Source organism: Spermophilus citellus, assembly GCF_964194105.1.
Source record: "Spermophilus citellus genome assembly, chromosome: 8".
NCBI classification, from domain to species: Eukaryota; Metazoa; Chordata; class Mammalia; order Rodentia; family Sciuridae; genus Spermophilus; species Spermophilus citellus.
This window is the reverse complement of record NC_138189.1, coordinates 42,575,360-42,601,604: the sequence shown is the minus strand read 5'-3', so window position 1 is coordinate 42,601,604 and position 26,245 is coordinate 42,575,360. Positions and strand designations below refer to the sequence as shown.

At 43.0% G+C, this 26,245-nt stretch overlaps 1 protein-coding gene across 2 annotated transcripts; it reads right to left on the bottom strand.

Moving 5' to 3' along the window:
* Nucleotides 1-8,649: 8,649 nt before the first annotated feature.
* On the bottom strand, nucleotides 8,650-25,960 carry SRD5A3 (steroid 5 alpha-reductase 3). 2 transcript variants are annotated; one of them, XM_081303047.1, is made up of 5 exons: nucleotides 25,638-25,960; nucleotides 17,093-17,235; nucleotides 15,073-15,270; nucleotides 12,020-12,154; nucleotides 8,650-11,263 (listed from the first exon to the last, which is right to left on the bottom strand). In XM_081303047.1, the coding sequence occupies exons 1-5, from the start codon at nucleotides 25,874-25,876 to the stop codon at nucleotides 11,004-11,006; spliced, it is 975 nt and encodes a 324-aa protein (XP_081159173.1). In that variant the 5' UTR covers nucleotides 25,877-25,960; the 3' UTR covers nucleotides 8,650-11,003. The 2 variants fall into 2 exon arrangements, with proteins under 2 accessions (XP_081159173.1, XP_081159174.1); XM_081303048.1 differs by lacking the exon at nucleotides 12,020-12,154.
* Nucleotides 25,961-26,245: the final 285 nt, after the last annotated feature.

Below are 26,245 nucleotides of genomic sequence, written 5' to 3'. Positions count from 1 at the left end.
CACATCAATAGACTTAAAAATAAGAACCATATGATCATCTCGATAGATGCGGAAAAAGCATTCGACAAACTACAGCATCCCTTTGTGTTCAAAACTCTAGAAAAACTAGGGATAACAGGAATATACCTCAACATTGTAAAAGCAATCTATGCTAAGCCTCAGGCTAGCATCATTCTGAATGGAGAAAAATTGAAGGCATTCCCTCTAAAATCTGGAACAAGACAGGGATGCCCTCTCTCACCACTTCTGTTCAACACAGTTCTCGAAACACTGGCCAGACCAATTAGACAAACAAAAGAAATTGAAGGCATAAAAATAGGAAAAGAAGAACTTAAATTATCACTATTTGCAGATGACATGATTCTATACCTAGCAGACCCAAAAGGGTCTACAAAGAAACTATTAGAGCTAATAAATGAATTCAGCAAAGTGGCAGGATATAAAATCAACACGCATAAATCAAAGGCATTCCTGTATTTCAGCGACAAATCCTCTGAAATGGAAATGAGGACAACCACTCCATTCACAATATCCTCAAAAAAAAAAAATACTTGGGAATTAACCTAACAAAAGAGGTGAAAGACTTATACAATGAAAACTACAGAACCCTAAAGAGAGAAACTGAAGAAGATCTTAGAAGATGGAAAAATATACCCTGTTCATGGATAGGCAGAACTAACATCATCAAAATGGCGATATTACCAAAAGTTCTCTATAGGTTTAATGCAATGCCAATCAAAATCCCAACGGCATTTCTTGTAGAAATAGAGAAAGCAATCATGAAATTCATATGGAAAAATAAAAGACCTGGAATACCAAAAACAATGCTAAGCAGGAAGTGTGAATCAGGCGGTATAGCAATACCAGACTTCAAACTATACTACAGAGCAATAGTAACAAAAACAGCATGGTATTGGTACCAAAACAGGTGGGTGGACCAATGGTACAGAATAGAGGACACAGAAACCAATCCACAAAACTACAACTATCTTATATTTGATAAAGGGGCTAAAAGCATGCAATGGAGGAAGGATAGCATCTTCAACAAATGGTGCTGGGAAAACTGGAAATCCATATGCAACAAAATGAAACTGAATCCCTTTCTCTCACCATGCACAAAAGTTAACTCAAAATGGATCAAGGAGCTTGATATCAAATCACAGATACGGTGTTTGATAGAAGAAAAAGTTGGCTACGATCTACATACTGTGGGGTCGGGCTCCAAATTCCTCAACAGGACACCCATAGCACAAGAGTTAATAACTAGAATCAACAAATGGGACTTACTCAAACTAAAAAGTTTTTTCTCAGCAAAAGAAACAATACGAGAGGTAAATAGGGAGCCTACATCCTGGGAACAAATCTTTACTCCTCACACTTCAGATAGAGCCCTAATATCCAGAGTATACAAAGAACTCAAAAAATTAGACAATAAGATAACAAATAACCCAATCAACAAATGGGCCAAGGACCTGAACAGACACTTCTCAGAGGGGGACATACAATCAATCAACAAGTACATGAAAAAATGCTCACCATCTCTAGCAGTCAGAGAAATGCAAATCAAAACCACCCTAAGATACCATCTCACTCCAGTAAGATTGGCAGCCATTATGAAGTCAAACAACAACAAGTGCTGGCAAGGATGTGGGGAAAAGGGTACACTTGTTCATTGTTGGTGGGACTGCAAATTGGTGCAGCCAATTTGGAAAGCAGTAGGGAGATTTCTTGGAAAGCTGGGAATGGAACCACCATTTGACCCAGCTATTCCCCTTCTTGGTCTATTCCCTAAAGGCCTAAAAAGAGCATGCTACAGGGACACTGCTACATCGATGTTCATAGCAGCACAATTCACAATAGCAAGACTGTGGAAGCAACCTAGATGCCCTTCAATAGACGAATGGATTAAAAAAATGTGGCATTTATACACAATGGAGTATTACTCTGCATTAAAAAATGACAAAATCATAGAATTTGGAGGGAAATGGATGGCATTAGAGCAGATTATGCTAAGTGAAGCTAGCCAATCCCTAAAAAACAAATGCCAAATGTCTTCTTTGATATAAGGAGAGTAACTAAGAACAGAGTAGGGACGAAGAGCATGAGAAGAAGATTAACATTAAACAGGGATGAGAGGTGGGAGGGAAAGGGAGAGAGAAGGGAAATTGCATGGAAATGGAAGGAGACCCTCAGGGTTATACAAAATTACATACAAGAGGAAGTGAGGCGAAAGGGAAAAATAATACAAGGGGGAGAAATGAATTACAGTAGAGGGGGTAGAGAGAGAAGAGGGGAGGGGAGGGGAGGGGAGGGGGAATAGTAGAGGATAGGAAAGGCAGAATACAACAGACAATAGTATGGCAATATGTAAATCAATGGAAGTGTAACTGATGTGATTCTGCAATCTGTATACGGGGTAAAAATGGGAGTTCATAACCCACTTGAATCAAAGTGTGAAATATGATATATCAAGAACTATGTAATGTTTTGAACAACCAACAATAAAAAAAAAAAAAAGTCCCAGTGACAGCCTCGTCTTATACTGGAGCTATGGCCATTGCTGTCACCACTGTTCCTTCTGCTGCTATGCCTGCCCGAATCCTGGTCTAGCTGCACCCTGGATGTCCTTGAAGCATGGGCTGCATGCAGGGTGTCACATTATTTGAGCCCTCTGCACACACACATGCATTACCTCCCGGTGTTCTCACTGCTCACAAGCATTCCCCATTTGTCCCATTGGATTTCTCTTACCAAACACAAGTTCAAAGGTAAAATTATAAAGAATTTCAAAATAGCAAGAGCAAAGGATTAAATGGAGCTTGGGTCCCTCCTGTGAGGGAGGCCTTGTGCAACTGCACAAGTCACATGCCCTTGAAGTTGACCCTGCATATGGTCATATGGTCCATTAAGCATTAGGATTTGGGCTGTATATAGAGGAGTGACTGGGCAATGATGGGCACTGATAGATTTCCTCTGTGACCTACATTTTAAAGCAAAAGGTTGTTGATAAATCTGCATCCTCTTTCTACTGAAATGCATGCTGTTTAAGAGTAGGACTCTTGTCTTATATAGCCTTGTATTCCCCTCAGGGTCTGCATCTTGTGTTGCATATTGTAGATGTTAAGTAAATGTGTTTGAATAGATAAATTGCTCTTCTTCTGTTTTCATAGTTGTTAACTTATAGAGTTGGAAATAGAAAGGCATTGCTTTTACCTAAGATAGTCAACTAATCTAAGTTGTTACAAAGTTGTGTAATAAACTTAGAGATACAAAGTCACCAAAGATATTACTAACCAAAATCATAAGTGAGGGGTTCAAAATAGATTTGGGTAAATGTATAATCCAATAGACTAACAAATTATTTAGAAAATTTGGGGGATTTTGCTGTTTTTTCCATCTGCAAGCTTCTGTAACCTTTTAACCTTTTCCTTCCTGGAAGGAACCTAATAGAAAACATCCTCTGATTTCACTCTCAGAATCAGACTAATGAGTTTGGGAAGGAAGAATCCATTCCTATTTCTTTGTCCCTTCCTCTTGCTTTAATTCCTAAGTTGCATGGCTCTCCTGAAATCTAAAGTTTGCTTCTGTGTCTTAAAAGCAAAATTATGAAAGAAAATCCTACCAATAATTTCAGGTGGAAAAGTAGAGAGAAATGCAATTTGACTGTGAATTAGGTGGAATACTGGTTCATCTTGGTAAACTAAGCCCATCCTTTATTAATCCTTGACTATCGGCCATATTTTCACTGAAAATTATTTACTTCTGTTCCAATAGGACAAATTCAAAGGAGGGATAACATTATGGAAGAACAAGTTCAGTTCTTTCTCATTTACTAGATTACATAATTCCTCTAGCATGGGCTCTTTTTAAAAACCTCAAGATTTTACACAATCCTACATGTCAAAGTCATGGTCAGAGTTAACAGCAGATCATGGGCAAAAGGTTTAGAGGTCAGAAAGGAAGAAATCTCAAAGTGCTGATTACATTTTTAAGCTTATGAAAGGAATAAATATTAAAGGTATAGTCTCCAAGTTAAAGACTGAAATGCATGCTGTTTAAGAATAGGACTCTTGTCTTATATAACCTTGTATTCCCCTCAGGGTCTGCGTCTGTGTGTTGCATATTGTAGATGTTAAGTAAATGTGTTTGAATAGATAAATTGCTCTTCTTCTGTTTTCATAGGTATGACCTGTAGAGTTGGAAATAGATAAGCATTCTACACACACACATCCCAATTGCCCATGAATGCTGCATATGTCTTATAAAACCTGCATATGTCTTATAAAAAGATGTAGGTGGGATCATGACATTTTAGGAACACCTAAACATTCCTTTTGACTAATTTAATTCTGGTTCCTATTTCTCAGAATGGTTACTAGATTCTTGGTAGTTTAGATATGCACATCTGGATGATTGCTTTTCACATGTCAGTATAAATTGTGTTCAATCTTTGTAAAGAAAATATATTGCAATCTGTAACAGTAAAGCAATGCAGGGAACTAGTAATTTACGTAGATAACAGTGACGATAAATTCATTTGTTTAATAAATATCAAGTGTCCACTACATATCAGGCACTCTTCTTGTGTTGAGGATACATCTGTGAACCAAACCACACCAAACCAAAAATCCTGCCCTCATGTGGCTTAGATTCCATTATAGGAACACAGACAACAAATGACACATGTAAGTGAAAAATTACATTGTAGAGTTGTTATATTTTCTTTCTTTTTAGAAGATAGTGCATTAGTTTGCTATTGGTACAAACCACCTGAACACTAGGCAGCTCAGAACAACATTTATTATTGCTCACTAGAGCAAGAGGAAATGAAAGCATGAGGTGGTGGGACATGCAGGCAAACCAGTGAAGGTTTAGGTTGCAATTGCAATTTTAAATAGGTCACCTTGCTGAAAAAGTCATGGTGATATGCAGCCTTAGATGATCCCAAATAACCCACATCTCTGAGTCTTTCTTATATAATCCTCTTTATTTTAGTGTAGGTTTGACTAACAAATAGAATATGGCCAAAGTGACAGGATGCTATTTCCAAGACTGGGTTACGCCCTTCTTGGATGCCCTGGCTTGCTTACCTGATGGAAGCTGGTACCGTGCCAGGAGGTGTTCTGTGGAAGAAGATCCATGTGGCAAGGAGCTGAGGGAGACCCCAGTTCTCAGTCCAGTAGCCCCCCAGGAACTGACTTCCAGTTAACAACCCAGGGAGTGAGTTTAAAAGTGGTCTTTGCTCTGTTGACTTAGAGATGAGACCATAGCCCTGGTGACACTTTGATTCAGAGAATATCCAGGCAGAGGCACCCAGCTAAGCTGCATCTGTAATCCTGACTGCAGAAGCTATGAGTTAATAGAGTCTGTTGTTTTAAGTTGCAAGATTTGGAGTTCTTTGTTACCTGACAATGTATAAGTAATACAGTGATGTTTTAAGACAGTGAGGGAGGCGGCCATGCGGCTATCTGGGGGAAAGGCATTCCAGGGAGTAGGAACAGCCAGTGCAAAGGTCCTGAGATAGTAGCATGACCAATACTTACAAAGAACAGCACAAAGGCCTGTATGGAGCAAGCCTGAATGAGGGCTTGTTTATAAGGAGCCAAATGATGAGGCCTAGTGGGTTAGTATAAAATCTTTAGCCTTGATCTGAGAGAAACTGGGAGCTGCAGAGAGCATGCTGTACCAGGACCTCTTTTACGTTTTTGAGAGATTACACTGGATTGTGTTGCGAATCAGCCACAGCAAATAAGGGACACCAATTAGGAGACTGTTACAGTAATCTAGGCAAAAAGTGATGGTAGCCAATACCAAATGAGAGTACAGTGGTGATAGCACAGATGGATTTTGAACATATTTTGAAGGTAGAGTCACTGAATGGTTTGTGAGGTGTCGGAGAAATGCCAAAAAGACTCATGGTTTTTCAGCTCAAGTTAAAAAAAAAAAGGCGGGAAAACTATAGGCATATCAGGTGAAGGGTGAGCAAAATAAATTACCTTTAATCATGCTGAACTTAACATATCAATTAGACATCAAAGCAAGGTATTAAGTAGGTGACTGAGTAGATGGGTCTAGAGTTTGGCAGTGATATCTGGTCTAGGTATGTGAATTTGGAGTCCTCAAAATGAAAATAGAATTTAAATCACGAGATTAGATGGGATGACCAAGTATTGAGGGGAAGGGCCCCCAAGCTGAGTGTTTAGACATTTCAGTGCTCAGTGAGGAAATAGAGGAGGGATGGGCAGAAGAGGAAAACCCAGCAGTAGTGCCTTGGAATCAACTGGAGAAAGTATATCCAGGCGAAGTGGCCAATGGCAGCTACTGTGCTGGTGAAGCTCGGAGAAGTGACCATGGGACTTTGGAGCTGTTGTCACTGTTGGTGACTCTTTCAAGAGCATTTCCAGTGAATATAATGAGTGGGTTGAGAAGCGCGAGGGAAAGAACCGAAGTTAGTGAGAACAGACAGGTCTTTCCAGGAGTTATGCTGCTAAGGCAGCAGAGAAACCGGGTATTATCTGGTGAGGGAAAAGGTGATAGAAAGGTGTGTGTCTTCTGATGGTGATGTTGAGAAGAAGGCAAGAAACTGGTGACACAGCAGAGGAATGGCCAAGAATTCCCTGAGATTGGCAAAAGGTCATTCCTCTGCTATGTCACCAGAACTGAATCTAGCACTTGAGTAGAGGATCCAGCTTGGGTAAAAAGCCAAATTCTGTACTTTCAGGAAAAAATTGTGACTTTTGAAATAAGATAAAAATATTATTGTTGTCCTGCCTAGTATGCTTTTTTATCTTTCATAAGCTCGGAGGTATTTTATAACATTAATTGTAGATGATGGATGGGAATACAAATAATTCTTTTCCAAAGACCTACGAATGAACTTCATCTAGTGTACACACAATTGATTTCCTTTGCCCATTAAAGAAGCCAGTTTTGCATCCATTAAGCAGATTCATTTTGGCATGCCTGATTGTCCATGTAGGCATGTCTTCAGGATTCTTCTTTCAATTGATTCTAACATCTTACTCATTCCTTGATTCATGAAATAAATAAAATCTTTGGCACATGCTCCTTTGATACTAATATGAGAATCATGATTTTACATTCCTTTTTTAAAAAGTATCCTCCAGCAATCGTGATGCACACAGGTGCTTAGGTGTGGCAGTGGTGACCTACTGGAAACTCTCTTCCAGGAGCTCATTTTCCTGAGGGCAGAGGACATGTAGTTAGGAGAGTGGTGGAGTGAGTGCCTGGGGAGGTTTTAGCATGATTGTAGCCTGGAGGCCACTGAGATTAGTGGTCAAGGGTTTAAAACAATCTGTGAACTGGACAGAGCTCCCCAGGTGCACACTGCATCATGCACGCACCGAGAGCGAGCTGGGTTTCACCAGATTGGGGGTGGGGGTTGGGGGCAAGAGAGCTGAAGACAGGTACTGATTATGATTTACTTGGAACTTAAGCAAGGTAAGGTGATAAGAGAAGACTTGTGAGCAATGAAGGACAATGAAAATGTGATAAGATAAATAAATTGGAGGTTCTAGTGGGGTTGAAAAATTGCTGGAGTTACAGCACTGGGAAAATGAACTGGAAAGAAAGAAAAACACCATCTTTATTTGGGGCCTGCAATCTGAACACTCTACTGTTTGGTGATCACTTACCTGTTAACCACTAAACTTGTGTGTGTGGGAGGGCAGGTGTTTTACATGGATTGCCTCCATCTTCTTCTGCTCTACTCTTATGGGCTCTCCCAATGAGATGATCACGTGAAATCAAGTCTCCCTTTGTTTCTAGAGTGAACAGAATCTGCAGACAGGGAGGCAGCATGATGAGCAAGTTCTTTATGGAAGGTTGTGCAGTTTGTACACTGCATAAAGGACACCAGGCTGAGGGAGCAAGTGGGGCTGACAGCCAACCTGAGCTCTGCTCATCCAGCTGCAGCCCCGAGCCCAGCTGCTCTTTGTGCCCACAAGTCTCATGCTGCTACACTGGGGATGTTCTAAAGTGATGCTTTTCCTAACCCATAGAGAGGCCAAGGAGCCCTGACAAGATGAGCTTTTACCCTGAGGGCTGGACATAAGAGAAGGAAATCTGTCCTTCTGTTGAGAAATCCCTTATGCACTGGTGTCCTCTAAGTGCTTCAAGTGTTCAGTCTTTTTGAAGGAAGAGGCCTAATGTTATACCTTCTCAATTATGTGCATAGAGTATCTTTTTATAATACAGTTTACATTTGAATAATTTAATTTTGTTTTCCCCTAAACCAATACATGCCTCTCTTAGGAGAGCTTTGCAATTTGAGAACAATGATGAATATGTCACATGCATTATTTATGGACTGTTGCCCCTTCCACTATTTGTTGTATATCAGAAAAATCCTAGGTTACACAATTACATTTATAAAAACCAGCTGAATGTTTTTCCCCCAGATAAGTAACATAAAAGAGATGGAAGAAACTGTTGTAGATAGGTTAAAGGAGTAAAAACATTCTACTTGCCTTCTTACTATTTTAAGACCTTCTTTAATGTATCAGTTCATTTTGAGACGCATGATCTGTCAGTGGTTCTGGAGTTTCCAGATTTCTTCAGTCTTGCATATATTTACAGTTTCCTTAAATTGAGTATCCATTAAATTCATACAAAAATATCTGCAAAGGCTTTCTTTTTTTTTTTTTAGGTAGGAATTCTAGCAGTAACTACTCATTGAGTTAAAAATATAATACAGAACACAGCTTTATGGAGACAAAGTAATCCATGCTTACTGTAAGCAAATGTTAGTATGTGGGATGAGCTAGAACTTGAAGACTTGTCAAAAACAAAGGAAACTTTCAACATACTTTGAATAGTCAGTAGTGAATCCAGAGACTGCTGCTTTGAGGTAGTTCAGTATCATTTCCTTACCTTGATGGCAGCCTAGAATAAAAGGTCAAGGCTATTCACACAGGAAAGTCAAGAATCTCCACCTCCACGCTATTTCTGGGTCATTCTTGTGAAGAATTTGTGAGTCTTTGTGGGTTCTCCCCTTAGAGGCACAGAATTATTTTCACTTGCACAAAACAGTGCTAATTCTGCCCTTAGAAGCACAGCACATTTTTTTCCCATTCCTTTCTTTTTTTTAATTTTTTCCAGTGCTGGAGATGACCCAGGGCCTTCTGCTCTACCAGTGAGCCACGTCTCTAGCTGCTCACAATTCTCAATCATGCACCATCAGTTAAGCTTTCACCAAAAGCCATGTTAGTTTGTCTGAAACTCCTTTGAAGACATCACTATTTCCTTTTAAATTTCCAACTAGAAATGCATTGTTCGGGCACAGAAGAGAAGGGAAAGTAAGAGACAGGGGACAGTGTGCAAGGGACAGCAAGGACAGGAACAGGAAACGGCAATGCTTTCTCATAGTTCTCGACAGAATACGTCGTGAGCATCTACTCACTATTTTACTTCCAAGTACAGTAAGACTCCAGAACATCAGTCAGATCCTAGGTATAAAATTACATGCTAAAGTAAAATACAACTTTTCCCTCAATAATTTATTTAAAATTACACAGCCTATTTGTGTGGAGATTAAAACCAACCTAAAATATGCTTTACATTTCCCAAGTAGAAATGCTTTTGTTCCAGGGTCCTGATTTGGAGAACAGCAAATTCCAACTGACAAATGGAATGAATATGTCATGTATTTGAACAGACTGAGCAATGGGCTCAGGAAGTGGTATTTGATTGATGGGAGAGAAAATGTGACATCAGAATGAATGAAAGAACTTCAGGATGTGTTTTGCTATGCATGTATTTAAAGTGAGATTTAAAGGAACTGGTTTTAATCTAGGCTTACTACCCAGGATGAAGCTGGGGAACATACTATTAGACTGTGCTTTTGATGTGTCTGATTAATAATGAGATTCTTTCCCCCTTAGCAAGGCACAAATAAGTGCACTTAGTGGACTATAATGCAATATTTGCATAAAAGGAGTAAGTTAATATCTCACCCAGGAGCTAGAAAGTCCTATGCTATGTGAATGTGCTCAGGCTGTAGTATTATTGTTTAAGATTTAGTTTTCCTTTCATGCTATGCATTTATTTCCCTTTGACTTAAGCATGGATATTGTCTTTAGCATAAGCAATTTAAAGTGTAAACTTTATTCCTAGATATCTCCAAATTCATTCTGTTAGTTGAAATGCACTCAGGTGACATTATCCAATTTGAATAACTACTGCTGAAAGAGGCCTCAGTAGTACCTGGTTCTGAGCATATCAGTTCAAAGAAGGTTTTTTATGCATAAATATAAAAATATTTTATTTTTCAATGCTTTTGCTTTTAAAGGACTCTCTTGAAAGGAGTGTCAAAGAAGAATTAAGTAAGTTTTAAAACTTTCTATTAGGCTGACTTGCAGGGGAGATGAGTGGAAATGGCTTCATTTCATAACTTTTCAAATTTTGTAACTTTTCAAATGGTTTCATAACTGGAGATTCTTGTGCAATACGTGACAGTATAGATTAACCCCAACGACTCATCTTTCTTTGAAACGGTTGGTGTCAAATTATATGTTAATGTTATTTTCAAATGTTACATCTGCTATAATTGAACTTTACAAATATTTATTGAACCCCTACTATATCCCTCACTATCTAGTGCAGTCCATTGTTCCCTAACAAGCTTTCCAGCTGCAGATGGTCTCGTCTCCTCTTGGTGTACATGTGTAGGTGTGTGAAGCTGTCTGGACTTGGTTAGTGTGCTTGTGAAGCAGCTTGGAGAAATCTTGTCTACTTTTTAATTTGTTGGTTGGCTTTGTAAAGCATGGCAGAAAGCAGAGGTGGTAACCCTAAGTCTGCCAGAAGTATTTCTTCTTTGAAGACACTCTGAAGATTTATCTGCTCCAGGGTATTGCTTTGTTCACTTGGTAAAAATTTATGGAACAAAGAATTTTAAACAGTTCTGCCAAAAGTGCACTTTGGTCTCACAGTCTCTAGGCATTGAACTTGTCACCTAACTTGCTTTCTTCATGACTGAGGTTCTCTCAAAACAAAAATGGTAGGAAAGCTTTCCTATGCTTTGGGTAGGAGACAAATTTGCTTTTGTAGAATTTGTGGCTGAGGAAAGCAGACAGGGCCTGGCTGAAGAAGACATATGTCACCACTAGCCACCAAGTTAAATTGTGGAACCCAAAGGTGACAGCCATGGAAATGTAGATCATCAGCTCTGCTAAGTAGTTAGGGGAAGAAACATATTCAAACCAGTCTCCAAATGGGATCCGATGGTTGCAGTGAATGACCACTCCTGAAATGGAAAAGACGACTTCATGAGCATCTCAAATGTTATCCAAATCAAGTGTTAACCACTTCAATTTCCAAATCATTCATGGGTACTCTCAGGTTACTTTGCCAATCATAAGCACAAAGGAAAGCCGATTCCTTCAGCAACCCTCCACAGTGGTCACTAAGAGCTCAGACCCTGGAGTCAGATCACATGTGTCCCTATCCTGGCTCTCCAGCTTTGGTGTAACCTAAGAGGGGTGCTTAATCTCATTGTGCCTCTGTTTCCTCAGGTGTGAAGTGAGGTGTAGATTGTACTCATTTCATGTGAGATTTGTACATGTGAACACATGAAATAGGGCCTCATATAGGGTAAGCACTGGATAAATACTCCATTTTTAGTACTTCAAGTAGCCTAATGAAAACTGTACTGGTGATACAAGCTAACTGGAAGGTCAGGTTGTTTTGTTTGGGCTGGGATGATACTCACTGCATGGCAATATGAGCTACCATGTGTGGATCAATATTTCTGTGCACTGCAGTCCCCAGAATGTGGGCACAACATAAATCACAGACTGTCAGAACTTATGAGGCTGGAAAGATTGTCAAGGGGAGCCTTGCTTTATAGGCAGGGAGATCAACCCTTAGGAGGTATCTTGTCAAGACTGGGTATTTGGCATAGATATCAGCTAACTAGGGCAGCAATGAAAAGAATAAAGGAACACAGAGAACTGACTTCTGAGGGTTAAAATCCACACGCAGTGGCTCCAAGAGATCTCACCTGCTTTATTTTTTCTGAGATTGCCGAGAATGACGTGGCATTTATACTGATGGGCAGATGACCAGAAGAACATCATCATTCCCAGGATGTGAAACCAGCGTGCTTGCATCAACAGATTTTTCCCTATTACATAGACTACAGAAAAAAGAGTCATCTTATTAGCCAAGTCTGCAAAGTTTCAGAGACTCTGGGAATTAAGAAATCAAGTTACCCTGGTCTAATTTCCTCTGCACTAGGGAGCCATGCTCAGCTGTGGGCAGCTTCAATGGCCGCTGGCAAGGAAGTCCATACTGATGCTTTCTCTTGCTCCTTCTCCAAAGGTTTCAGGCACACACTAAGCTCTATCTCCCCTTGTGTGATATACTTTTAGGTGGTGAGTCTACTTTTTGTAGACTTCTCGCTTGCATTTTATGGTCAGGAAAACACTTTCTAAAGAAATCTCTGAGCCATTGCCAGAGACATCCTGAATGCAAAATACTGAGTTGACTGGCTCTGGCCAGTAAAGAAAATCACTGGAGGTAAAGGCTGAGGGTGGACTCCTCACAGAGGGGAGAAAGCTAAAACTGCAAGACAATCAATGTAAAGGTGTCCCCTTCTGGATCAAAAAAAAAAAAACCAGTGAAAGAGATTGTTTCAAGAGTAGAAACACTCACAACTTCATCTTCTTTCTCTCTGGCTACCAAGGAGGGAGGAAGGAAGAAGGCAAACCAGCGAAGGACACGAAGAGCAAGCCCCTGGCACTGGAAGGACAAAAGAAGGCCTCTCTATAGGTAACAGGACAGAGCTGGCTTATGAGTCTTGACAGAAGAAACAAAAGGTGTCCACTGGTTATGGACGAAAGCCTGGGCTCTAGAGCCAAGAAGGGACTCCTAAAACACTGATTCAAGTAAGAGAACCATGGGTCATGCTACGCCACGTGGTACTCACAGGTGGGAGTCAATTGAGGACAGCTTCTGACTAATGGCAATCCACCCAGGTTCCCCTGTGCCAATTTCCATTAAGACCTTGTTTCCTATCAATCTTTATAGCCCTTTAAATGTCCATTAGGCTTAGTCATTTACAAAGGTTATATTTTTATAAGTTAAAAATAAACAAAATATGAAAAGTACAGTTTCAATCTGACAGGGTTTAAGAGCAAATCAGTCATTGTAGATTTAAAAGTTAAAGCACGTACCCAGGAGTTCAGATCTCTATATTGCGTTCCCTGCTCTAAATGCAGAGACGAGGATTTGTAAGAGTAAGCAGGAATTATAATGCAGGAAAGGGGAGGCAGGTGGAAGGCGCCTTCTTACTGACAGTATAAATTATGTAGTGTCTTATTATTCATGCATCCATTAGTTATTTATTGAGTGTCCTTGAAGCTGGCACTGCAGTAGGCACAAGGGATAAAGCAAGAGAAAGTCAGGGCAGACCCTAGTTTTCCTGGAGCGACATTCTGGCTTGCAGATCTTTTCACTTCCACAAGGACCTGTGAAGTCGGTCTGTGCCCCTAATTCTGGACGGGGGCTTTGAGGCCCAGAGAGGTTCAGTGAGGCTGAGCTATGCCCAGCAGACTCCCATGCCCATACTGTTTCTAGCTGACGCCTCTAGAATGCCCTAATGTGTTCTCTCTCCGTGAAAACAACCCTCCCATATTATCCCAAATGGCCCCAGATGACCTGGTGAAGGATAAATAGATGAAACAGAAAACAGCTTCAGAAAAGAATGTTCAGGAAGCTACTTTTGTGGGTGCCTCAACTCCATGGGAGGGAAAGCAGAAGCTGGGCTCCAGCCGGGAGGAAACTGCAGAAGAGCTAGTAACGCCAACAGAGCTGACACACAGGAAGCCAGCGGGTTTCGAGAGAGCTCTTGAAAGTTCTCTGGATGGAACACCAGGAATGACAGCTCGTACACTGGTACTGGCTGCATTCTGGTAGCGTGGTGAACGCTGCAGCTGAACCACTAGGGAGGAAGAACTGACTTGATCTGAGTTCAGAGGAATCAGCTGGAGAGGGATTTGCTGGCAGAGTGGCTGGAGCCAATGAAAATTTCAGGAATTGAGAAAGATGGTCAGTAAGCCCTGCTTTAGGATCATTCCCCTAGCCACAGAGATGGGCTACAGCAACAGAGGACCTCAGGGTCCTAGCTGACACAGAAGTCAGACCTCACTCATTAAGTATTGGAAATATCTAGACCTCGGTCTCAACTTATGAGGATGGACAGGGCCGCTTTAGGATACCCGGAGCCTAGGACTTAAGAGAGAAAATGGTCATGAAAGAGCCACAGTGTCTGGGCTGAAGGACAAGCTGCAAGTCAGGCTGACCTCAGCACTAAAAGCTCATTTCAGTCACCCAAAATGACCTGACTGCTTCATTTTGTTTTTTTTACAAATACTAATTTTCATATATGTTAGGTGAGCCCCACTCCCTACCTAAAACAAAAACCCATATTTCCTTCTCACAGAGATTTTTGTCATTTCTTCCTGGCTGGAGGGAGTTTAGAACCTAAGGCAAACTTCATTTACCATGACACTCTTGCCCCCTTCCCTCCGGCTGGGCTGCCTCGCAGGGGGAGAAGCGTTCTTACAAGAGGAGTCATCCCCAGAACTAATGCAACAAGAAGGTTCCGGCTTCCTCTTCCAACAGGAATGTCCACCAGGAGCACACCTCCTCTCGAATTTTCTCAGATTTACTGGGCACCACAGCCCCTGCCCCCTGCCCCCCAGGTTGAGGAGGCCTCCTGAGGTTACCTGCTGTGCTGCCCTTTCTCCTGCTTCCCACGAGGCACTTGGCACAGTCCCCCCTCCTCCACAGACCACGCCCACATGGCTTCACTGACTTCAGTCCCTCCAGGGAACCCCACGCCCATCTCATTCTCCTTAAACTGAGCCTCATGAACACTTTTTGCCACTGCTTCTGTGGGTGTCCTTCAGGTTAACTTCTATTACAGGACTCCGGACAGGCTCACTTCTAGAAACCTACCCTCAGGGCCTAACCTCCTGGAATGCAATGCGGTGGGGCCATCCTCCACCTCCCAACACCTCAGAGTGCTTTGTGGGCGCAGGCCTCACTCACCATTCCTGCCATTCAGTGGCACCTGGCTCAGCACGGTCAGGCCGACCAGGACGTAGTAGACGAGTCCAAAACAATACTGCACGAGGTGAATCACAGTGTTGGAGAAGACACTGATGTAGAAGCACTCGAAGAGTCTCCGCACGCTGTGCAGCCACAGGAACACGAGCACTAAGAAGGCAGACAGTGCCAGCTCACCCCCTGCAATCCAGAAGGCGACAGTTCAGGGCCTCTCTTCTGGGACTAAACCAAAGGTTTTGTTTTTCCCTACTGTTCAACAGGGTCTCAAAACAGATGCGAGCTGGGAAAAGGCCCTGAACTATCCTGCCTGGTGGGATCCCCAGGGTCACAGGCACTGCGGAGGCAGAGATGGAGACAGGAATAGAAAGAATCATGCATTTCCATATTAATGAAAGAAGGTCTGGGGATGGAGCTCAGTAGCAGAGTGCTTGCCTAAGATGCATGAGGCCCTAGGTTTGATCCCCAGCATTTCAAAAAATTAAAAAAAAAGGAGTTATATTTTTAGTGGATAGTGAGCTCTGAGATCTACCTTCCTGCCTGCCTCTTATTCCTCTGCTCCCAGTCTGAAGAAAAGCTGATTTTTAAAATAACATTAAGAAGTAATTTTTCTTTTTTTTAAATGAGTTATACATACACACACACGCACACTCACACACACACCCTATAAGGTACAGCTTAAATTTTTACAAACGAAATCAACCCACAAGGCGATAGTAACCAGCACCTAAACCAAAAAAGATAGCTCAACCAGCACCCCCTAGTGTTCCCTTCTAGGAACTACCTGTTCCTTCCACCACCCAAGGTACCCACCCCTGTCCTGACTTCTATCAGCATAGATTAGTATCAGCACCAGCTATTTTTGTTTTAAATGAATTTTAAACTTGGTGTTTTTTTAAAACTCTTTAGGAATAGGTTCGAACAAACTTCCAGATAAAACTCCTCAAAACCAACCCTCCAGATACCAAAACACCAGCCAGTATCACAGCAAACAAATCAGGGACAAAGTTTTAGAATGAAGTGGGATTTGCTGAGTAGCTGCCTCTCCCAAATAGGACGTGGCTGGGTTTTCTCCTCTGACTGTCATCTTTTGCAACAAGTCCCAGGGGTTATATAGAAAAAGATTGTTCCTAGGGGCCCAGTGGTTTGGCTGGTGGATCAAAGAACAGAGACAAGGAAAGAGGACAATTTGTTTTGAATTTTGCCCCTCGTCCTCTGTCCGACCTTAACTGAGGCCACTTCACAGCTTTCATCATCAATTCATTTTATTTATGTATTTATTTGAGATGTGGGCAGAGACCTCATTATGCTGTCCAGGCCAGTCTCGAATTCCTCAGGTTAAGCAATCCTCCTGCCTGTTTCCTCCTGAGTAGCTACGACCACAGGCAGGAACCATAGTACATAGATTCATTTGCTAACTTTAAAAACTTTTCTACATATCCTCATCTCCTGCTGAGTGTGGCAAACTTAAAGGCTAGTTTGTGATTGTCTGACCAACATCTACTTGCAGACAATTTTATCCCGTAACTAAAGCCTCACAGCATACACCTTTTCATGTTTACCAAAAAGCAATTAAAAAAAAAAAAAAGCAAGTTTCTGTGTGTTCTAAGATGTGATTCTGTCCGGAACTCTATCAGTGATAAATGTTGCAAGGCAAACCTGAGGGATCCTCACAGCTTCCCCTTTCTGTAAAGACTTCTTTATGACTTTATCAACAGTACTAAACATATCAGAGGGAGAACAGCCAGTCCTGTGCACAACTGTGCTTGGGGGACACTGGGAGTCAGAGCGCTAATGCTGAGCTCTGCCGTAATCTCAGGGAGGACTTTGGGACATCCCCTTGGCCAACTAGCAAGGAACCATGCAAAACCCTTCTTGCCCTGGCTCTCTACTTCCCAGGCCCTGCAGGAGAGGTGTCAAGAGAGGCAGGAAATGCAGCACAGCTCCCTGCAGACAGGAGGGCAGGGGCAGGAGGTAGTGTTATGAAGAGGCTGGCAGATTTTACCTTGGAACTGCGCTGCCCCAAGAATTCTGAGCAAACGGTGAAGCCAGTGTGGAAAAGGTACTCCCAGGAACAGAGACTGGGTAAGGAACCAAAGCAGGAAGCCATTCCACAGCACCGAGATGACGTAGAAGTGAGAAAAATACCTGCAAAAGGAAAAGGAGTTAGGTAACAATTGGGGTAGATCTGTGTAAAGCCCTTAAGCAGGAAGTATTTCTAGTTGCTCTTTCTTCCTAAAGCCCAAAGTAGAGTTTTGTTTTCTTTTAACAGAATCTGAATCCCACAGGTGTTCAGATTTTTAAAATTCCCTTTCAAATGATAAGACTAGTTAACTGGTAGAAAAAGAGTTTCACAAGAACACAGTTGACTTTGTTAGAGTAGACTGAGGGTCAGTTAGTGATTTCTTTCATTTCTGGGTAACAGAACTTAGGCCTACATTTCAAATAAGGGGGCCAAGGGCCTTACAAAGACAATCTATATTGTGCTGTAACTCATGCTAAATCTGTGAAAGAAGGTCGGGTCCTAAGCAATATTGCAGTAAAAGCCACACAACTGTTGCACAAGCTTTGCACAATCAGGATCAGGGCTAGAAGGACTTATGATCCAGTGCTTTTCTGAATCATGTTGACTTAAATTAGTTTCATTGTAACATGACAATAGAAGTGGGTATCCACTCCCTCTGCATATAATTCTCAGACAATTACAGAGCCTATTTTGCAATGAACACATTTACAAACTAAATATCAAATAAAACCAGTAAGATGAAATTAGCAACGTTAATTTAATGTGAATGATGACGTCGATGTGCTGAAACAAAATCACCCAATATGGCATAAGGTTCTGTTGAGGCTATCCTACCTAAAGTTCAGTATCCCTTATCCAAAATGCTTAGGACCAGCAGTATTTTAGATTTTGAATATTTTTTAAAATTTTGGAATATTTGTATGTACATTTGTAGATAGGTGAGAATTCAAGTCTAAACACAGAATTCACTTTTGTTTCCCATATGTCTAATACATACACACTGGGGATAATCTTATACAATACTTTTCAGTGCACCTGAGTTTTGAGCGGACCCATCATGTGAGGTCAGGTATGGAATCTTTCCATCTGGGGCATTATGTCAGCATGCAAACAGTTGGGGATGCTGGAGCATTTTGGATTTTTGGATTAGGGATGCTCAACTTGTATTTTTCCTCTATTGAGATCAGTTCAAAACCTTTCTGGCTCTACTGGGAGCCTGGCGATCACTAGACCTTCCCTGGTTTACTATAAGCTCCTTCTGTTTCTCTTTAGTCTGTGACAATGAAAGACAACCCGGGGCTAAAGGAAAGTTAGATATAAACTCAGACTCCTCTCCACATGAGCCACAATATGCTTGTTAGAGACTCTCAGCCCGCAGAGCAGGCCCATAAACCCGGTGGGCCGAATGCTGATCTAAGATGATCATTCCATGGAAAACTCACTCCATTCTTCCCATTACTGACAGCCAATCCCACCCCCAGCTCTGCTCACTCTGGCCACACAGAGCAGCACAAATCTAATTCCACAGAAGAGCTCTGAAACTATTTGAAGAGAGCCACTTTCTCCTCCTGGCTCAAGAGCCCAATTTTCTCAAAAGTTCATCATCAGGGTCAGTTGCCACCCCTGGTCCTGATTGTTAGACAAGGCACACCTCCCAGAACTGAGTCCCGGGGTGGGCTACGCATGTGCAGTGCAGGGTCAAGAAGGCTTTGCTCTGCAGGGTCCCGTGGGAAGGGGAGGGCGGGCTTCTGAAGAGCAACTTCTAGGCCAGCCACTTGAGCTGCTTCATTTTCCCCAAAGCATTTATGGATCGCTTACATTGTGCTGGATAATGCTCTAGGAGTGAGAACTCAGCAGGGAGCAAACAGTCGGGTCCTGCCTTAATGGAACTTAAGCTTTCAGTGGAGACTCGGCCAAAAACTAAACCTGGAGACATTTAGTGTGAAGAGCAGTGATCTGAATCATGGTCTTTCTGACTCCCTCATGGCTGCCTTTACTCTGGGAACTGCCTGTGCAAAAGTGCAGGGAGAGATGGCCCAGTTGCTATGGTGACACTGGCTTGAGGAAACTGTGCAAAGGCTCAGAGTTACAATTTGGGACCCTGAGCTGAGGCACCAGCTCCCAGGGATAGAGAATTCTAAAGTCGCCCCAGTCCTGTGTCCTTCAGAGTGCCTGCTTTGCTGAAACTTTCCCACAAATAACCTTTTGATGAAACCTATATAATAAACATGCTGAGCTAGCTCTGGGTCAGTCAAGCTCCATCAGAATTTGACTGCCCACTTGGCCCCAGCTTTTTCTGAAGAGCATCTTTCTGTGCATCCGTTTGTCTTTTCTTCATTCCCCATTGCCTCTCGTCTGGTGTTTTTCCTTGAATTAATGGCCGTGGCTCAGAGACTGACGAGAGGGCCATGGCATTTTAGCATATTGTTGGGCAAGAGAATAGAGAGGGTGCAGGCAGCAGGCTACTCTGGATGAGTGGTTCAGGATGGCATCTCTGGAAGTGACGTTCAGCTACAGTGAGTAGGCCTTGTGGACTCTGGGGGAAGAACTGTAAAGGCGCGGGGGTGGGTGTATACTGGGTGTGTTCAAGAACACGAAAGGGCACCTGTGTGTGGCTGTGTCTGGATCAAGGGGGGAGAGAAGCAGAAGGTGGAATGGGAGGGGCAGAGAACACAGCGCTTGGTGGATGTTGGCTTTTGTAGTGGGAGCCGTTTAAGCAGAGGAGGAACCCAGGTAATAATTCATGTTTTAAAGATCCCTCTGGCTGATGGAAAATTTCTAGAAATGGAGAGTGGGGACGGTGGCATAACAAGGAGCATGTTCTTGGAGCCCCTGAACTGTACACTCAAAATGGGCTAACGTGACAAAATTTATGACATGTATATTTTAACACAATTTTAAAAAAAGACATTTTTAAAGGGGCATTACTCATTCACTTCATACCTAGTCACCTGCTGACCAGGTAGAGAAGTCTAGTTGTGGATAGGGGATGCAGAATAGCGCCTGGGATAACAGTTGAGGTTACTAAATCTCATCTTCACAATAATATGAAGTAAATATTGTTTTCTTCATGTGGTAGATAAGAAAACTAAGATTCAAAGAGGTCACTTTACTTATCCAAGGTCACACAGTAAGTGGGAGCATTTGGCTCCAGACTCAAACCTGATGACTCCACAGTTCAAGTCATTGCTGCCTTCTCATTCATGCAGCCTCAGCTTGCCTGAACCCGGTTCTGCCCAACAGTACACGTGCCCAAGCCACATGTCAAGCAAATCTCTCAAGCATGATTTGTATAAGTTGCTAAGCCACAACCTGTGTGCTCCTCTTGTGCCACGGTGCTTCGGATGCCAAGGCATACTTTTTTTAAAAATTACTATTATTCCCACATTTTGTTGTGCCTTCCTAGTTTCCCTGTATAGAAAACATGTCCCACTATGTCCCCTATGGCAAGTCCTAGTGCTTGCTTGTTTTCAAAGAGCTAGCTTGAGCCTCAGAACGCTGGTGTAAAAACCCCACGGCCTCCTGTCTCCCTGTGCTCTTTCCTCTCCACTCTGGCACTCTGCTTCTTGGGAGCACTGCTGTCCAAGCCCCGGAGAGCAGGGCTCCAGTGAGCCTTATGATCACACAGGGCTCTGCATGGGCACTCCTTCCATGAATGGCCACCTGCATGATTACTATGAACCAGGGTAGCTCTGGAGCCTGGGGACACAGCAGTGAGCACAGGAGACAATTCTTGCTATCATGGTTTGCACACACCCACACACAAATTATACAGCATGGCGGCAGGCAATAGCTGCTATTCACTAAAGCAGGAAGAGGAAGAAGAAATGCTGGGGATGGCGGAACTATAATTTTAAATGAGATGGATAAAGAGTGCCTTGCTAAAGAGGTAATATCTAACTACAACTGCAGGAAGTGAGGGCATACACAAGGTGGCCAAGTGGGGGAGAACTTTCCAGGGAGAGGGCACAGACAGTGCAAAGGCCCTGAGGTGGGATAAAGGACTAGTAGAGAGGCCCTCAAACAGGAATAGAGCCAGTAAGGGTAAACTATAGGAGACTAAATCCACACGGTGGTGGAGGGGGGTCTCTGTAGGTTCTTGAGCTTCTATTGTAAGTGGGCTGGAACTATTTTCACAGTAGTTGGAACTGTCATTATAAAGCATAAAGTACATAGGGATTACAAAGGAAACCAGCTATACTGACATGGGTAATACAACTACCAAAAAGCAAATTTTTTCATATAGTAATGTGTATTTCTCATGTATCTACAAGATCTAATTACTGTGGTCTCATGGGAATGAAAACAATAACATTTTGAGGTATCTTTAATGTTTGCAATGCAATGTAAGGAGAACTATCACAAAGTTGCTGGTACTACTAATTCTATGGTGGATCGTTTTGGGCCCAGGAGATATGATCTCACTGAATATATATTTGCTGATTGCTGGAACTGATCCCAGGTCCCAGTTTGGAGTCACAGGATCACTAAGGAAGGGAACTAGTGTTTACTGGGCTCTGCCCAGGTGCCTGGCCCTGTGCTAGCTGCCTTACCACCATCACCACCTACGAGCCCCACAGGTGCTGCCCTGTGACTGCCCTAACCACAGCAGCACCACCACCTTTTGCCTGGACCACCACAGGAGCCTCTTATCTAGTCCTCTCCACAGCACCCTAAGGCATCCTTTTAAAACATAACTCATGTTACACAATCCTTCCTCCCTCCACACAAACCCTTCACCTGCCTTCCACCCACTCAGAATATAGTCCAAACCCACTGTGGCCTTGGAGGCCCTGGGGACCAGTTTTCTTCCCAGCCTTCCCCTCCTTTCCAGGTTGTGACTCACACACAAGATCTTGCACAAGATCAAATAACCCTGCTGGGGGTAAGCACTTACCACCATCTGCAACCCTCCTGCTTGCTGAACAAGATCTGTGTGCATATTTTCTGTCTGTCTATAAGCTCCAAGGAGCCTAGAATAGCTCTGGGGCACGTCGCAGGTACTCTATGAACACCAGTTAAATAAGCGAATGGAAAAGAAGGTAAGTAGCTCATCCAAAGTGACTCTCAGTAAGGAGTCAAGTTAATTAACAAAGCAATTGAATCTTAAACCTCAAACCTCTTTTTTGACATTCATTCAAGACATACTGATGGAGAGAGGGTCTGATTACCGGCAAGGTTCTGAGCCTAGGATATGGCAACAGACAAACAAGACAAACGTAAATACCTAGGAAGTTTCCAATCCTGAGCATGGATTCTTATCACTTCTCTGCCATGGACCGCTTTATCAGTCTAGCAAAGGCTATAAGCCCTTCTCAAAATTTCATTATGGGACAGAGGGATTACCAAGGAAACCAATTACACTAACATATACCTAATGTAACTACCAGAAATCAAATTTGTAATGATACGTGTACTTCTTATGTATCAAATAACAAGATCTAGTGGTGAATAATGACAGTTCTACTGATGATGAAAATGTTTTGAGGTATCTTCTATATGATATGAAAACAACTATCACAAAGTTGCAGATTCTGCTAATTCTACTATGGTCTGTTGATGACATTTATTAAGGATATGCTAAATTTCAGCTAGAAGTTAGTGAAAATACATCTGTGACTTGCTTTCAATTCAAGTTTGTGCTGCATTCTATCCACAGACCCCCTGAACCTGTTGAAGACCCCCTGAACTCCAGTGGAGAAAATCTGGGCAGCTCCCTCTGCCTCCAGAGCCTAGTTCAATTGCAATGCTTCCATATTAGTCAGAACCATTTGGAAATATTAGAAACAGCAGTACTTCCATACATACTATGGAAGTCAAGAGCACGGTGACTCATGTTCCAGATCACCTATTTATTCAGCCTTTTTGGGAAATCGAAACTCTAGGAACTAAAGGAGAACAAGAAAAGCAACCGTCACTCTCATTTAAAAAAAAGTACCAGACAGGGTAATGGAAACAAATATTCTGGAAAATGATTTAAAGTTTTATTCCTGTTTTCTTAGGAAAAGAAAAACAAACAAAATTACCTAAGTACCCCTTACATGTGGAAATGTGATTGACAGCTGTCTATTTGTACATGATCAATTAACCCTCCTAGGTCTATTTGTAACTATAGAAATTATAGGCTTGTTTTCATCTTTAGGAGTGCTATTCACTGTTGTACAAGGAAAAATATTTAAATATAAGCAGGCAGGCTAAGATTATCAAATAGTTTCAAATTCGGATTAACCAAGATATTACTAAATGTCACCATCTGGGGATAAGTTCATTCTCAGCTTTTCTCTCACCCATGGCTCAGCTTTTCACTATGCAAGACTTTCCCCATCGGGCATACCACAGGCTAAGACTCATGTTACACAGAATTGGGATTTTAATTCCAGGGTTCAAGTACCACTCATGCTACTTGCTAGCACTGCACCATGGGGCAAGTAACCCCTTCTAAGCCTGAGTCATATCTGTGAATGTGAAAAATGACAACAAATTTCCCTCACAGGTCAACAATGAGGATTTAATGAGGAAAGTCATACGCTGCATGTAGTAGTCAGTATATAAAATGCTGACCCTCAGTCAAGTGCGGTTACTGTTAAGACACCAGTAAAATCTCTCCTCTGTGCTCCCTGAATGTTAATACACTATTTTTTTCTCATTATAAAAGTTATAAGCACATTGTAAATAAAACATGGAAAATATGGATGAGTATAACAGAGGCTATAGTCTACCTACTCTAATAATTCCCCCTTTTCATAAAAATAGGGGTACAAAATTTAAAAGATTAATACAGATTTTTTGGAGACATTGCCAATTTTGATGCAAGTGTTCTATTTTTTCTTTTCTTGTGCCAATAAAAATGCCTTTTATTACTGGCCTGGATTTGTTGTCCCTTCTGTAGTGCTATAGGAATTGTTTAAATTTAGGGAACAACATTCCCACCCCACCCCCCAACACATATAGGCACTTGAACACCATGGAAGGTTGTACTCAAGAATTCTGGAAGAAAATGGAATAAATTATTTCACAATATATTACAAATTACAAGAAACCCAAAGAGTACCAATTGCTATAGGAATGAATAAGGGAAAGGCCCCAAGCCTCCTGGCTGTCATTCAGTGACAGGTATGAGCACTAACACCTGGGGCACCTGATCCAGAGAAACAGGTAAAGGCTGGTAACGATTTTTTAGTGCGCTCTTTGATTCAGGGACACTAGTACATTTTCCAAAATTTAGAAAATAAATTGCCACCAATTAGAAAAGGACATTATGTAATCAAACCTGATTAAGAGAGGATGCCAGTCAATTTTTTGCTTAAAAAAAAAAAAGGTCTTTGGCCAATGCCTTGCATACTCCTTCTTCCAAGGGCCTCATTACTATTGTTCAGGATGACCTTCTTTCTCAGTGTTAACACCTGGCTAGATCTTTCTCCCACACTGAAGAGTGGGGGATAGTTTCAGGAACCGACTGTTCTATACTTGGCCCTTTTGTGGTCTGTGGACCTGGGGCACCACCCGCGGGTGTTGGAAAGGATAACCCATAAGTTTAAACCATCAGAAACCATATCGTAATTCTTTCCGTTTCATTTCTAAACGTTAATTTAAGATTCAACTCAAAGGTAGAAAACATTTCTACTCTATTCTACTGTTTAGTGTTTGTCTGACTCTTCCTATGTATGTCCTGAATTCAAAGTGGCCAAAGAAAGAGTTCAACGTGGGAGAGGAGAGGAGAGGAGAGGAGAGGAGGGGAGGGGAGGAGAGAGAGAGGAGAGAGGAGAGAGGAGAGAGGAGAGAGGAGAGAGGAGAGAGGAGAGAGGAGAGAGGAGAGAGGAGAGAGAGAGAGAGAGAGAATATGAATTCAAAGTGAAGAAAGAAAGAATGAATGAAAGAAAATCTGCTGTAAGTCTCCATAATTTTTGAATGAATTCTATTTCAGTCCTAATGATCTAATCCTTCACGGAACTTAATTATGAAATCTGTTGAAAGTCAAACGGAGCTTAGGAAGAGACTGGTCTAAAATGTGTCACCCTGAGCGACCTTCTCCAGGGGCATCTGCCGAGGAACGGCCTGAGGAGGTGGCATCCCTGCGATCACCATCTCTCAGTCTTATCTGACTGCGAGGGGTTGGGGTGCCACGGGCAGGTCTGCCTTCATTTCCATAAATTCCGGCGACCTCAAGTCAGGCTGTGAGCCCCTTGAGTGCAGGAGAGGGGAACGAAGAGAATTTGGGACAAAGGAGACTAGTTTGCCGCATGGCCAGGCCTGAATTCGGATGTCCTTTCATTTCCGGGAAAGCAAGGCTCCGAGCGGCCACAAGTTCACATTCCAGCGCCCGCGACACTGCGCGCGGTTCTGCTCCTTGGTGTCCGGAGACACCTGGGGCACTGCGCCCCCAGGGCCACCAAGCGTTACAGAACAGAGCCCAGCCGCGCCCGGAACCCGTCGGGCCCGCAGCCCAGGTCGCCTCTGCTGCCCCCTGCCGGTGGCCCGCGAGCAGGGCGCCCCGGGCGGTCAGCGCATGGGCAACCGCGGTTACCTCTTGGGGACATCAAAGGCCCGGCAGACAGCCGGGCGCCGCGGCCCCCCCAGCTTGGTTTTCCCATAGCGAATCAGGTCCTGGAAGAGCGCGCAGCCCGGGAGCAGGCTGGGCGGCACGAGCTGCAGCAGCAAGGTCAGCAGGAAGGCGGCGGCCAGCGCCAGCCACAGCGCGCGCAGCGGGTTCAGCGACGAGGCCTCGGACCCCGCCCAGAGAGCCATGGCCCGCGCTCCCAGCATCCACAAACCCGCGCCACCGCCACCGCCCTGGAGGAGCGGCCACTCCCGCCGCGCGCCGGCCCCGCGGGGCTGGACGTCGATGACGTGGAGCGGGGCGGGGACTCGATGGGCCCCTCCCCGGACTCACCGCCCAGCGGCGCGAGTTCCGGGGCCGCGGTTCTCCAGGCTGCAGCTGCGCACTCGCGGTCCCTCCTCTGACGCTGGGGATTCCTCGATGGAACTCCAGAGAGTCATTAAGCAGGATAGGAGACCACGTGGCTGCAAGTCTTCACCGCAGCATTGTTTCCAATGGAAAAGCGGAATCATTCCTCAGTGTTCCACTTTGGTGTATTTAGCTATCGTTAGACGCACTGGCATGACAATTATGGA